We start from the raw sequence: 14,733 nt of genomic DNA, 5'->3' as shown, positions 1-14,733 counted from the left end.
TAGCTGTGGCCTCACCAGTGCCGAATAGAGGGGAATAATCCCTTCCCTCAATCTGCTGGCAATGCTCCTACTAATGCAGCCCAATATGCCATTGGCCTTCTTGGCAACAAGGGCACACTGCTGACTCATATCCCTATCCCTACCCTCCAGCGTATCTACCTCTCCCCCCAGCTTAGTGTCATCTGTGAACTTGCTGAGGGTGCAATTAATCTCATCATTCAGATCATTAATAAAGATGTTGAACAAAACCAGCCCCAGGCTGGACTGACCCCTGGGGGACTCCGCTTGATACCGGCTGCCAGCTAGACATTGAGCTGTTGATCACTACCCACTGAGCCTGACAATCTAGCCAGCTTTCTATCCACCTTATAGTCCATTCATCCAATCCATACTTCTTTAACTTGCTGGCAAGATCTTAAAGTGGGGCCTGGTGCGTGGTTACTGGGACTGTCACAGCCTCAAAGCAGAGGAGCCAAGTTTGCAAGAGCCAATGAGATATATGCCCTTTTTTGCCAAAAAATTTGGTATCTCGGGGGCAGGGCTTAAGAAGGAGACTGTCCTAGCAAAAATGGAACATAGTGACCCTAGGCTGTGGTAAGACCTACCCAGGGAGCCCAGGAAGTGGTGTGGAGCCTTGGACCCTCCACCTGCCCTGGATGGGGTGCCAGGGTGCTTGAGAGCAGCCTTCGGCCCCTGTCCCTGCCCCCCTGGGTGCACTGCCCAGGGCAGACTGAGGTCCGGGGCTCCCCACAGTAGACCAGGTTCCCTGTGCAACTCTTACCACAGCCTTGCTTCTGGCCAGGTCAGAGGATGGGGCCTGGGGGAAGGGGAGGAACAGGGGGCAGGGCTCCACAGTGGGGTGGGGGTCTAAATGTTCTTTGTGCCCAGGTCTCCTATAAATCTTAACTCGCCTCTGCCCAGGAGATATGGGACCCCCGATGGGTGCAGGCCCCGGGTCGAGCTGTGGGACCCCCAATGGGTGCTAGGCCCCGGGTTGGGCTGTGGGATCCCTGATGCGTGCTAGGCCCCAGGTCTGGCTGTGGGAGCCCCAATGGGTGCTAGGCCCTGGGTCGGGCTGTGGGATCCCTGATGCATGCTAGGCCCCGGGTCTGGCTGTGGGAGCCCCAATGGGTGCTAGGCCCTGGGTCGGGCTGTGGGAGCCCCAATGGATGCAGGCCCCAGGTCAGGCTCTGGGAGCCCCAGTCAGGGGCCGGGACAGATTGTAGTGCAGGTAAGGCATCTCCTCCCTTTCAGAGACAGTTCCATAGATGAACTTTCACTGGCTGGAAACCCCATTTACACCCATGGGATCCGGGAGCAGCAAAACCATGTCACGCTTCACATTGTGCTCAGCTCTGCCTGTAAATCGCTGCTTGGCTGGTGGATTTCCTGTAAACACCTATTTGCTGACTCAGAAGCTGAAGAACGAAACAGTAGCTGGGATTGGCATGAGCTGTTTGTAGGGGCCCTTAGAGCCATCTCTGAGCTCCTCCAACCCTGGCTACACCCCCCTTTCTGGGGCTGCTGCGGGTAACCTTGGGGTGGTGTCTGGCTAAACCTGCTCTAATCCTTCTGTCTAACCCTGCTCTGAGCAAACCCGCTCTGAGTGGTGGCTGGGGGCTGTTACAGCTGTGGTGATGGTAATGAGCTGCATGGCTTGAGTTACTCGTCTTTTCCTGTCCTATGCTCTCATGTAGCTCTAATGAACCCTCTGCCCAGGTCTTTCAGTGGGGACTGAACCATGGGTCATCAGTGATAAAAGCATAATCCTCTACAACAGCTAGAGCTAAAAGAGCATCCCCACTAGCTGATGGGAGCAATAGGTTCTTATCCTCTTACGTCACACACACTCACTCACACACATACACGCACACACAGAAAGACACACATTGTGCAGGCTTGGGTGACTAGTGCTGCTAGGGACAGTGAACTAAGTGCCACGTCCTCTCCCGCCAGCACAGAGACAGTCAAACCTGTTGGGATTAACTCCCTGTTGGACTGGAATCTTCACTCCACTCCTGACAGAACCTGCTCCCAGCACTAGGCAAGGACTTTTACCCTGGGGAGGCCAGCCCTTATGGGTGGGAAAAGGCATGAGAAGCTGCTCACAAATGTGCTTTGGTCCAGGCAGAGACTCATAGCCTCAAAGGCATAGGCGTCAACTCTGTGGGTGCTGAAGCTGGAGCACCCATGGAAAAAAATTAGTGGGGGCTCAGCACCCACCACTGGTCCCATCGATCAGTTCCTCCCACTCCCTGCTAGCACCTCCTGCCTGCCGCGATAGGCTGTTCAGCAGCATGCACGAGGCACTGGGGGGGAGAGGTCAGAGCAACAGCGGGGTGCATTCGGGGGAGGGGGCAGAAAGAGGCAGGGCAGAGTGGAGACTTGGGGGAAGGAGTGGAGTGGGGATGGAATAATCCTCCAGTAGAACAATAGAGAACCTCCGTCCCCTGTTGAGAGAGTGGAGAATGCCCACCACCCCACCCCTGTGGAGAAGAATGAGAGCTGCTGGGTGCTGATTTCTTCTGCAGATCTGGCCCTTAGTGTCTCAGGGCCTGTTTCCCCATCAGTAAGTGGGGACAATGCCTCCCGGTCTTGCAGAGCTATACCTAGTATCTTGGGGGGGGGCTCAGCCACTGTAGGGGGGCAGGGATAGTCTGAGCGGAAAAGGATCAGAACTGAACTGAACAGTCACACACTCGCCCCACACCCCAGATGTTCTAGTGCAGTGCTGGAGCAGCATGGAGCCATACCCCTGGGGGGCGCTGTCCATGCCGAGGGCAGCACAGCTGAGTCCCCACGGCAGGAAGTAAAGTAACAATCCAGGGAGGAAAGTTGCTGGAAGCAGCTGGTTCGGATATTGCAAAGCTACCTACAGGTGCAGCTCTTGGGAGCCAAGAGCGGGGTGTGGAACCAGACAGACCTAGTGCCATGCTACAGATGGGGAAACTGAGGCAGAAAGAAGGGAAGTGACTCACTACCGTGAGTGGCAGGGTTAGGAATGGAAGCCAGGAGTCCTCTACCCTGAGAGCCAGGAGTAGAATGTAAGCAGGCTGACTCCCAATCCCTGCTCTAACCACTACAGAACACCACATCTCCTTGGTTCTGAAGGAGTAAGGCGGACTGATCTTGCGGGGATTGGCAAATTAACCCAGGAGATCAATTCTGTCCCCCCATGCCCAGCTTCCACACTGATCCCAAATGTGTGGGATGCCCAAAGCTGGAGGAAAGTAACTCTCACTTGTGTCCATTCATACAGCTGCATAAAGGTGCACAGACGTCCTCTCCATGTGTTTATTTACAATGTGCATGGGCTGTTCCCAGGCAGGATCCCAGATGTCCTAGTGTTGCAAGCGCTACAGCATGTGTAACAAGAACCAGTTCCAAAGTGCTAGTGAGGTTATGAGTGATGGGCCGCAGGTCATATGGACCCTGTGGAGCCGAGCAATTCCCCATTTGTGCCAGCAGGGGGAACTCAACAAAGACAGAGAAATCCCCCCTAACGCCACCCCATCATCACCCTGGCAAGGCCCTCGCTGTGCCCCAAGGGTTACTGATCTTGCTGGCGAACTAGGGGCTGGGGGAAGGAGGACGATTTTCTGCTGTTTTTGTCAAAAGTTCTGAGACAAATTTTCTTTTTTAAACACCGGAGAGCTGCGCCTTCCCCGCACCCCAGGGTCATCCTGGCTGCCTAGTGGGTGGCTGTCCACCTGCCCCCAGGATCACTCTGGGGAGTAGATGCCCTGTCCATTCTGCACCCCTTGGTCATCCTAGATTCCTGGTGGGTGCCCCCTGCTCCATGACATGGGATGGCCTGGCTGCCTGGTGGATGCTCCTGCTCCATGCTCTGGGGCACCCTGGATCTCTGGTGGGTTCCTCCTGCTCCATGCCCAGGGGTCATGGGTTTCCCTGGCTGCCTGGTGCTGTCTGGATTTGAGGTACAATTCTGCTGTTCCCAGGCCCAGGAATCTGTGATTCTGCTGCCCCAGGGATCATGCCCAGACCCTGTCATGGCTTATGAAGGGGCTTGGGACAGGCTGGAAGTGTGTGGCCTGGACACAGCAGATATCTTCCTCCTGCTCAGATGAGGTTTCTCAGCCAGGGAGTCCTGGCCTACACAGCCTGCCCTGTGCCACATGGGCCCCCCATTGGCCTGCCAAGGTTGGAGCAGGCTGTGTCAGGAAGCTGGGTGGTGGGCGTTGAGTTGGGCGCCGGCTCCTCCACAAAACCGCTGCTGTCAGAATGCGCACTGTGGGCATGGAGCATGAAACCTAAAGCCAACGGAAACAAAGACTGAGACTGGGCACCTCTTTTTCAGGGCATCAGTGTGAAAACCACAGCGCTCTGTGCACGCCACACCAGCAGGGCTGGGGGATGTGTGCACGGCTGTGTGAGGGGCTGGGAGTTGTGTGTGGGGCTGGGGGCTGTGTGCGTGGCTGGATGCAGGGCTGGGGGCTGTGTGAGGGGCTGGGAGTTGTGTGTGGGGCTGGGGGCCACGTGCAGAGCTGGGGGCTGTATGCAGGGCTGTGTGCAGGGTTGGGGGGGAGTCATGTGCAGTCTGGGAGCCGTGTGCAAGGCTGGGTGCAGGACTGGGTGCGGGGATGGGTGAGGGGCTTGGTGAGGGGTAGGGTTACCAGGTGTCCGGTTTTCGACTGGAACGCCCAGTTGGAAAGGGATCCCGGTGGCTCCGGTTGGCAGCTGTTAAAAGTCTGGTCGGCAGCACAGCGAGGGCCCGGGGCTAAGGCAGGGTCCCAGCCTGCCCTGGCTCCGCGTGGCTCCCAGAAGCCAGGTCCCAGCAGCCCCTAGGTGCATGGGCGGCCAGGGAGGCTCCACACGCTGCCCCTGCCCTGAGTGGCGGCTCCGCAACTCTGAGGGGCTGCAGGGACCTGGCGGCTGCTTCCCTGAGAGCTATGGTAACTGCTGCCAGGACCCCGCACCCCAGACCCTCTCCTGCCCCAAACCCTCCCCCCAAGCCCGGAGTCCCCTCCTGCACCCAAACTCCGTCCTGGACCCCACACCCCAATCCCATGCCACAACTCTGAGGCCCTTCCTCCGTCCCAAACCTCTCATCCCGACCCCCGCCCCAGACCCTACACCCCCACTTGGAACCACCACCCGCTCCAGCACTCTGAACCCCTTGGCCCCATCCCAGAGCCCCTTCTTGTACCCCAAACCACTCTTCACTGGCTCCACCCCAGAACCTGCACCCCCATCCAGAGTCCTCAACCCCCCACATGCCCCAACCTCCTGCCCCATCCTGGAGCCCTCTCTTGCAACCTGAACACCTCATTTCTGGCCCCACCTGGAGCCCGCAGCTCCAGCCCACAGCCCATAGCCCCCGAACCCAAATCCCCTGCCTCAGTGAGGGTAGTGGGGAGTGAGCGATGGAGGGCAGGGGGATGGAGCGAGCGGGGCGGGGCGTCAGAGAAGGGGTGAAACCAGGGCAGAGCCTGGGCAGGGGTGTTCGGTTTTGTGCCATTAGAAAGTTGGCAGCCCTAGCTGAGGGGCAGGGGGCTGCGTGCAGCGCTTGGGGCCACGTGCAGGGCTGGGAGCTGTACGCAGGGCTCAGGGCCGTGTGCAGGGTGCTGGGTGTGGGGCTGAGGGGCAGGGAGCTGCGTGCGGGGCTGGGGGCCACATGCAGGGCTGGTAGCTGTATGCAGGGTTCAGGCCCATGTGCAAGGTGCTGAGTGCGGGGCTGGGGGACATGTGCAGGGCTGGGAGCTGTATGCAGGGCTCAGGGCCGTGTGCAGGATGCTGGGTGCGGGGCTGGGGGCAGGGCTGCGTGAGGGGTTGGGGGCCATGTGTAGGCCTGTGTGTAGGGCTGGAGGCTGGAGGCTGGAGGCTGGGGGCCGGACTGTGTGAGGGGCTAGGGGCCACGTGCAGGGCTGGTAGCTGTATGCAGGGCTCAGGGCCTTGTGCAGGGTGCTGTGTGTGGGGCTGGGGGCAAGTCTGTTTGGGGGCTGGGGTTAGTTGGGGCCATGTGCAGACCTGTGTGCAGGGCTGGAGGCTGGAGCCTGGGGGCCGGGCTGTGTGGGGGCTGGGGGCCACGTGCAGGGCTGAAGGTCATGTGCAAGGGGCTGGGTGTGGGGCCGCGTGTGGGGGGGCTGACTGCTCTCCCACAGGCTGGGTCCACTCTGCTGCCCAGGGCGCTCCCCGTCAGGCACCCAGCTGGCCAAGACAAGCTCCCTGGGGTCAGTTGGGCTCTTATAGATTCACCAATTCCAAGGCCAGAAGGACCCACTGTGATCATCTCACCTGACCTCCTGTGTCACATAGGCCAGAGACCTGCCCCCAAAACAATCCCTAGGGCAGAGCTTTGAGAAAAACATCCAAGCTGGATTTAAAAATGGCCAGTGATGGAGTCCCCACCACTACCCTTGGAAAGTTCTTCTGATGGTTAATTCCTCTTGCTGTTAAAAATGTACAGCACCTTACTCCCAGTCTGAATTTGTCTGGCTTCAACTTCCAGCTGCTGGATCACGTTCGACCATTCTCAGCTTCCCCTGTCTTGTGCGGCTCTGACACCCCTGTGCTTGCCCTCCTGGCTCCCAGACTGCCTGGCTCTGTGGGGCACAAGGGGTGTGTATCGGGGTGCAGGATTCCAGGCCATAGGGTACAGAGCCCACCGGCTCCAAATGGGGCTGGGTTTTACCCAGAGCCAGATCTGGCCCATCCCATGGGCAGGCAGCTCCGCAGAGGCTTCCTGCCCCCGAGACATGGCTGCTGCCCCCCCCCCCCCCCAGGCCCCAGTGCCCAAAACCATCCCCCTGCAGAGACTGGCTGGCAGCCGGAGCAAGGCCATTCCCTGTGCATGGCTCAAGCCAGAGCCAAGGAGCCTACTTACGCCTCCGATGTCTCTTCAAGGTGGGTGCGGGCAGCCAGGCTGCTGCCTCGGGGGTGCCACCCTCATCCTCACTGGTGCTTTGCACCTGAAAACAAGAAACCGACACAGTGGGTGAGAGTGCAGGCATGGCACTGGGGGGGAGGGGAACACTCAGGGGCCAGCAGCAGCTCTGTGTGTGTGTGACAGAGATACTTGTGCCCCTGCTGGAGAGAATGAGCCCCAAGTGCACAGGCGCTGACTCCCCTCCGACCTCCTCTCCTGTCTGTGTGAGCGGCGGGCATGGCCTCCAGGGGAATCGGCCAAGTGGGGGCAGGGGCTAGGGAGTAGAGGCCGAGAGGGAAGAGGTGCTCGGGGTCACAGTCCGGGAGCCAGGACCCACAAAACATTAATCCAGCCCTCTGAGTGCTGAGCACCCCCTATTTTTTCAATGGGAGCTTGAGCCCCAGAGCACCCACAGAGCAGTTCCTATGCCAGCGCGCGCGCGTGTGTGTGTGTGCGCGCACAGGTGCGTGCCAGGTGGAGGAAGCTAAGGATGCAATAGCCTGGGTGCTCACTGAAGGGGCAGGGAGTGGGCAGCAGCTGCCCTGCCGCGACAGGGCTCTGTCAGAATCCTATTGGATGGACTCATTGTACTTGTTAGTGCTTCAAAGAGACACAAGTGTGTGTCACTGCCTCTGTTCCACTTGCATCTTCCTCCCCAGCTGATATAGGAGGCCGACCCCATCGTCCTTGGCTCCCACCCCTCCTGGGACCAGCTTCATTTAAAGCTTTCGATATTTCAAACCCAAACAGCCTGGATCATTGTTAGCATGTCAGGGACATTTGCTGCACCAGAGCACCAGCTGCCTCTGTTGACTATTCATCCTTGACTGTGTCAGGCCATCCTACTCTTTCTAGCCAGCTCTCACTCCCGCCATCCTGTCATTCCGGCTCTTTGAACTCTCACTGTGCCCAGCCACCAGAAAGGGTCAAATCGTGCCCCCGAGCCGCACCCAGGCAGCTCCCTGCACATGGCCCACAGCTGCCCTGCAGTGGATCTGTCCCAGGAAGCAGGTGCATCCCATGGTCTGTGACCAGTCGAGGGCATGGCCAGCTGTCCCTGTGTTGCGCTGGCCTAGTCAGACTCCCTGCTGTGGGAACTGAGTGCTGAGTGCTGCGTGCTGGGAGCTGGAGGAGGTGGGGAGGTACAGGCGCACAGGGGCAGGGGCAGGGCCATTGAGGCGTGCATGCAGTGACCGCGGCTATCTACAGGGCACGCCCTGCAGGCGGAGGGCGGAACTTGCCCCCCCCCCCGCCCGAGGGGCTCAGTGATTAGGCTCAGGGCATCCCCATGTCTATACTCACCTCTTCCAGTTCAAAAGAATCATCCTCCTGGAGGGGCAGCGTCGGCGCCCAGCAGGGCCCATGGAGCATGGAGCCCCCGTCTGCTACCCACGAAGCAGGAACCTCCTCCAGGGAGAGCAACGCTGGCCCTGGGATTTCAGTGTCCTGCCCCTGGGGATGTGCCATGTCCTGGGAGCCACACGTGTGGGAGCTCCCCCTGTGCAGTGAGTATCCTTTGCCTTCAGCCCTCAGCTCCTCTGGGCACATGGGAGCTCCTCCGTAGGCCTCCAGCCCATCCTTCCCTGGGGGCCCCCCTGGGTGGGGCAGCCGGGCTATGCAGGAGCCTGCATTATCACTGCTCAGGGCTCTGGCCAAGTCTAAGGCAAACCTGGCCTCACTTCTGAGCCCCTCTCTGGGCTCCGGATGGAACCACGTTGTCCCGACAGTGCCCATGGCTTTGGTGGCCGTGTAGTGTGTCCCAGGAGAGGGGATGAGACAAGCCCGCGGTGCAGCCATGCCTCCAAAATAGGAACCCTCCTCATCATACCCTGCTCCCCCTGAGGGGCAGGACGCGTCCATGGAGACCTCCCATTTGGAAGGAACCATCTCCATAGGGTCTTCTCCAGGGCCTTTCTTCTCCTGATAGCCTGGACTACCTGCCCCCTCTGCACATGCCCCAACTGTGCCAGCAGGTAGCTCCTGTGGGGCCCATTGCAGCCTTGGTGGGGTTGGCACTGCGTGGAGCTCTCCTTTCCCTCCTGGAGAAATGGCAGTTCCCTCACCTCTGTGGCAGAGATGCTCCAAAACATGCTCTGCCAGCTCCGGTGATGGTGGCTCTTGGACGGAGCTCTCCACTCTATGCTGGCACTGGAATGTCCCTGTGGGCATCTCACAGGCTGCCCCTTCCACATCCTCTATATCTGTTTGGTCAAATCGGAATCGCTCCTCCCTCGCCCTCTCCAGCACCTCCTGTACCACACTGCCCAGGCTGCTCCTCCGGCAGCTGGGTGCCCTGCTAGCTTTCCGTGAGGACCCGGCTCTGGGTGAGGTGTACAGGCACATCCTGGAGATGGCTTTCTTCAGACGGTCCACAGGAGATGTAGCCTCAGCCTTCGCGGGCACAACCCAGAAATTGGGAATTTCTGGGCAGGCCCAGAAAACCTGGGCCGGCGAAATCTTCCGCAGGGGGGTCTTGGAGACATAGGAATAGAGGCAGAAGAAGGCATCTGCCGTCGCAGCCAGTGCCTCCACCTGCTGGAACCGACCTGGCAGCATGGAAAGGAGAGAGAGGAAGGTCAGATACTAGGCAGATATTGGAGATGCTCAGAGCCAGGCAGAAGTTACAGAACCAGAGGCAGGAGTCCCTGGGGGCATTCTCTCATCTGGGCCACGCCCAAGGCCAGACTAGGTGCTTGGAACAGTCTCTGCTGGCCTGGGTGCCTGTGGATCTGTTAGCAGGGTTGCTGTGGGAAGCTGGTGAGTGGAACCCAACTGCAGTAGCCAGGCTCTTCTGATGGCCCGTTCACTATTGTTTGAAGGGGGTTCCGGGGGCAGAAACAGAACTCCCCAAGGATCAGGGGGTGTCAATGTGCTTCACTACAGTAGATCGTGTTCTGCCCAACTCACAAGTGGGGAAACCGAGGCACTAGAGGGAAAGCAACTTGCCCAAGGCTGCTCAGAGTGGGATGAGGTGGGAATAGAACCCAAGAGTCCTGACTTCTAATGACCTGCTCTTACCACTAGGTCCCCCACACCATCCTTCACTGCCACGATCCATCCCAACACCTCATTTCCCCACTGGCACATCCTATCCCTACCCCAGCCCAGCTCTGCTCCCCGGGCAGAGCCCCAGAGCAGACCATCCCATGCCTCTGCACCGGTCTCTGAGACGGAGAAGCAACTGAGATGGGAACCTGCCTCTGGCACCACAAGTATGAATCCCCTGAGTGCAGTGACTGGCCAGTAACCTGGGCTTGGCTAGGCAGGGTGGCAGGGCTCAGAGACTGTCCCAGACTTGGGCACAGCTAATGGCTTCTTACCCCCGACTGCAGGTTTATCGGCCAGGCTGCTTTAACCCCCAACTATCTAGGCTCCTCTGGAGTGCCCAGGCATCCCTGTGGGAGAGGTAACCACAGCAACACCTACTGGCCAGGGTCAGGCAGGGATCCTCCATCTCCAGCCGCTGCACCTGGGCCTTCAGGAAGAGCTGGAAATCTATGCCTTTGGCTTGAGAAGGAGCTGAGAAGAACCGGGCTGGGATCCGGGCTGTGGCCTGAGGCTCGTCCTGCACGAAGCCCAAGTTGTAGAGAATCTCCTCAGCGTCCTCCTGGCACAGCTCCAGGATCTCAGAGACACTGCAGAGAGAGCGACACGGTGCACTGAGAAGGGGTGATGGGGCTGGATCACTCCTCCTGCTGGGACAGCGGTCAGAGCGGGGGAAACCCCACACACCATCCCCGCTGGCATAACCGATCCCTATGGCACGTCCCTACTGCCATGCCCATCCTCACCACCAGGTCCCAGCCACCAGATCCCCAGCACCACGACCATCCACACACACCGTCCCCATCAGTATACCCCATCCCCACCAACACAGCCCATCCGCACACACCATCCCCACCAGCATCACCCATCCCCACACCCCTTCCACATACGTCGTCCTCACCAGCATAACCCATCCCCCGCACAATGCCCCATCCACACACACCATCCCCAGAAGCATACTCCATCCCCATGTCCCATCCACACACACCGTCCCCACCACCATAACACATCCACACCGACATACCCCATCCCCACACCCCATCCGCACACATCGTCTCCATCAGCATAACCCATCCCCACATCCCATCCACACACACTGTCCCCACCAGCATAACCCATCCACACCGACATGCCCCATCCCCACACCCCATCCACATATATTGTTTCCATCAGCATAACCGATCCCCACACCCCATCCGCACACACCGTCCCCACCAGCATAACTCATCCCCACACCCCATCCACACACATCGTTTCCATCAGCATAACCCATCCCCACACCCCATCCGCACACACCATCCCCACAAGCATAACCCATCCCCACACCCCATCCACACACACCGTCCCCACCCCCACCCCCACTATATCCCATTCCCACACACTCCCCATGAATATGAACCATATCCAAACACCTTCCCAACTGCTCCACCCCATGCCCCATCCCACGCACCATCTCCCACCACACACCATCCCCAAACACCATCCCCACTGCCACACCTCACCCCTACACACTATCCCCACTGCCACACCTCATCCCCACACACTGTCCCCACTGCCATGCCTCATCCCATGCCCCATACCCCCATTGCCTGTATGCCCCGGCCCTTCCTCTCCAAGTGCCCTGGCTGAGGCCAGTGGGTCTCAGGTTGTAGGCTGTTGGGTTGGGGTGGGGGCTATTCCAAGGAATTTGCTGCTGCTCTACAGACACCAAAGAGGAATGCTTGGCTGTGGCTGAAGGACCCCCAAGAGATCTGGCTTGGCTGAAGCTGAGCCCCCTCCCCCCTGCCAAGGGGCCAGGACTGGCTATAGCTGCCTCAACAGAGCTGAAGGCCAGATGGACTTATTGCCCCTGGGAAGTACCAACCAATCCCTGGGGTCCTGTCCTGAGGTCCTCAGGGGTCCTACCTGGAGGTGGTCTTGTTGGTGCCACCGGAGATGGCACTGGATGCCATGCTATGCCCAAGGTGGGGGTACCGGCCTGGCCAGGGCTTCTCCAGCAGGGTCCTGCTGTGGGAGAGAAGGGAGGAGAGGGTCACAAACCATTAGGGGTAGCGTGGCCTGGCCAGGGTCACCATCCCTTGGACAGTAACATCCATGCACCAGATCCTGCCCTACATCACTCCAGGGCTAAGGCCCTGCGACTACGTACGAGGCCCACAGACATGGTGCAGGGCCTGATATGGGGGAGGGTTTCAAGGGGGCTGCTGGGAGTGAGGCCTGCTGGTGCGGGATGGGCCATGCAGGGCATGCTCCTGCGCAGGTATGGGCTGGCAGGTGGAGACGAGGTGTGAGGGGACGTGAGGGGGTGGGCAGCCTTGGTGCAGGTCCTGTAGGGGCCTGTGAGGGCACAAGGGCCTGTGCTCAGGGGTGGCTGGGGCGGGGGGAGCCTGAGCTCTGAGTCCCCTGGGGAAGTATGGGGGGGTTCAGGACTCTCACCTGCCCATGGCTTTGTCATTCCTAGGTAACAACAGAGCTGGAAGAGTGAGGAGAAGCAATGGATGAGTAACGCAGGGTATCTCCGAATCCCAGCTTGGCACCCCAAGCACCCCCATCCCCTGGGGCTTCCCTTGCCTTGGGCACCCAGAGACAGGCCTCACGCGGGGCACTGGGGAGAGTGAGTCAGCGCGGTGTCTTTGGCCCAGAACCAGCTGCCCTTGCCAAGGTTCCTGGGGCCAGGCTGGGCAGGGTGTTTACGAGACGCTGTACAGGGTGGCTGGGTCTGAAGTGCTGGATTAGGGGCAATGGGAGATCAAACTGCTGAGGGAAGGAAAAGGGATTTGAGCACATCCAGCCCCCTCCATCCTCCATCCCACAAGCCCCCTTCCCCACACAAGCCAGGGGATTCGGGCTCGGCTCATCCCAAGTGCCTGGTCTCCTCCCCGTGGAGGTGGCAGGGAAATCACACTCCTCCTGGGTTCAGGGCTGTGCTGCCCCATGGTGGCTGACACTGGTGAGAGCAGATGTGAACTGCCCCCCACCAGGGGTGACTTCGGGGGAACTGTCTGGGCTGGCATCCCTCAAGGCTGGTACCTTCCGCTCCCAGTGTCAAGTCGTCCTCAAAGCTGGTCCCGGTACTGCTGCATCCTGCAAGAGAGCAATGGCTGAGCAGATCCCTGGGAGCTGGGCCAGCAAGCCCTGGGCTGGGCAGGGCGCTCACTGGGAGCAAAGGGGGTCCTGCTTCTGGGAGCACTCAGGGTACCCAGGGCTGAGTAGCTTGGTCCATGGACTTTCCCCTGCCCCCTGATGAGTGGGGCTCACCGGCCATAGGCTGGCCCCTGCACAGGGTCATGACTGGTGACATGCAGTGACCTGCACAGGGGCTCTGCTCCCCTCCCCAGCTGGGCCTGCGTTTCCCGCCCCCGGGACCATTCCCTCTCAGCTCCACAACTCAAACCAGCTCCAAGTGCCTGCTCCTGACACCAGGAAGAGGCCAAACACAGGGGAAAGCAACCTACCACAGGGGGCAGGCAGGCCAGGCTCCTCAGGCAGGACCTCCATGGACGCTCTGAGCCAGAGAGAAGAGCTCATTAGCAGCTATCAATGTCCTTGTTATTTCAAGTGTCACAGTCTCCCCAGCACCCCCAAGCCCCTTGCAGACTGAGGGGGGTCTCTCCCTACTACCCACAATACAACTTCTTACTCCTATAACTTCACTGAGCCCCTCTGTCCCTAGAGAGAGTACAAGGTGTCCAGCCCCAAGGAAAAAGGAAGTGATGTGAAATGGGTGTGAGGGGAGGGACAGGATGGAGTGGGGAAGGGTGTGATGGGGGCAAGGATTAAGGTAGGGAAGTATGCAAGGGGAGGGCTAGGATGGGTGTGGGGAAGGGGCAGGATGGGTTTGAGAGAAGGGGCTGGAATGGGGATGGGTGTGAGGAGATGGGGAAAGGTGTAAGGGGAGAGCTGGGATGGGGTTGGATGTGGGGATGGGGGTGTGGGGAAGACTGGGATGGGGTGGGGATGAGTGTGAAGGGGATGGGGATAGGGGTGAAGGAGGACTGGGTTGGAGGCAGGGATGGGGATGAAGGGAGTGCTGGGGTTGGTGTGAAGGGAGAGCTGGGATGTGTGTAGGAGGTGAGCTGGGATGGGGTTGGTAATGAATGTGAGGGGATGGGGACAGGTGTGAGGGTTTGGGGATGAGTGTTAGGGGCAGGCTGGGATGGGGTGGAATGGGTGGGAGGGGGGAAGGATGGGGATGATAATGGGATGAGTGTGGTTGGGATGAGGGTGAAGGGAGGACTGAGATGGGGTAGGGATCATAGAATCAAAGAATATCAGGGTTGGAAGAGACCTCAGGAGGTCATCTAGTCCAATCCCCTGCTCAGAGCAGGACCAACCCCAACTAACTCATGGGATGGTGATATGGGGGGGGGGAGGAGTGTGAGGGGAAGGCCGGGATGGGACAGGGATGATGGTATGGGGCGGGGATTGGTGTGAGGGGTAGGCTGGGATGGTGGTATGGAGTGGGAATCAGTGTGAGGGGAGGGCTGGGATGGGGCAGCGATGGTGGTATGGGGTGGGGATAGGTGTGAGGGGAGGGCTGGGATGGGGCTGGGATGGTGATATGGGGTGGGGATTGGTGTGAGGGGTGGGCTGGGATGGTGGTATGGGGTGGGGATCAGTGTGAGGGGAGGGATGGGATGGGGCAGGGATGGTGGTATGGGGTGGGGATCAGTGTGAGGGGAGGGATGGGATGGAGTAGGAATGGTATGGGGTGGGGATCAGTGTGAGGGGAGGGATGGGATGGAGTATGAATGGTATGGGGTGGGGATCAGTGTGAGGGGAGGGCTGGGATGGGGCAGGGA

At 59.6% G+C, this 14,733-nt stretch overlaps 1 protein-coding gene across 2 annotated transcripts in view; it reads right to left on the bottom strand.

Annotated features, from left to right (window-relative positions):
- Window positions 1-3,280: 3,280 nt before the first annotated feature.
- TESPA1 (thymocyte expressed, positive selection associated 1) overlaps window positions 3,281-14,733 on the bottom strand; it is a 30,695-nt gene continuing 19,242 nt past the window's right edge. Inside the window, exons 4-11 of one of the 2 annotated variants that reach the window (XM_032770656.2) lie at window positions 13,387-13,436; window positions 12,962-13,015; window positions 12,368-12,404; window positions 11,837-11,935; window positions 10,313-10,521; window positions 8,189-9,432; window positions 6,845-6,929; window positions 3,281-4,271 (exon numbers count right to left, since the gene is read on the bottom strand). In XM_032770656.2, coding sequence (XP_032626547.1) covers window positions 4,114-4,271; window positions 6,845-6,929; window positions 8,189-9,432; window positions 10,313-10,521; window positions 11,837-11,935; window positions 12,368-12,404; window positions 12,962-13,015; window positions 13,387-13,436 — 1,936 coding nt within the window. In that variant the 3' untranslated portion in view covers window positions 3,281-4,113. Of the gene's footprint in view, window positions 4,272-6,844; window positions 6,930-8,188; window positions 9,433-10,312; window positions 10,522-11,836; window positions 11,939-12,367; window positions 12,405-12,961; window positions 13,016-13,386; window positions 13,437-14,733 lie in introns of both variants that reach the window. The other variant, XM_032770655.2, reaches the window with a different exon arrangement.

The sequence above is a fragment of the Chelonoidis abingdonii genome, chromosome 26 (assembly GCF_003597395.2).
Source record: "Chelonoidis abingdonii isolate Lonesome George chromosome 26, CheloAbing_2.0, whole genome shotgun sequence".
In the NCBI taxonomy this organism is placed as follows: domain Eukaryota; kingdom Metazoa; phylum Chordata; order Testudines; family Testudinidae; genus Chelonoidis; species Chelonoidis abingdonii.
Note: the sequence above shows the minus strand (reverse complement) of the source record. Positions and strands in the feature narration are given on the sequence as shown.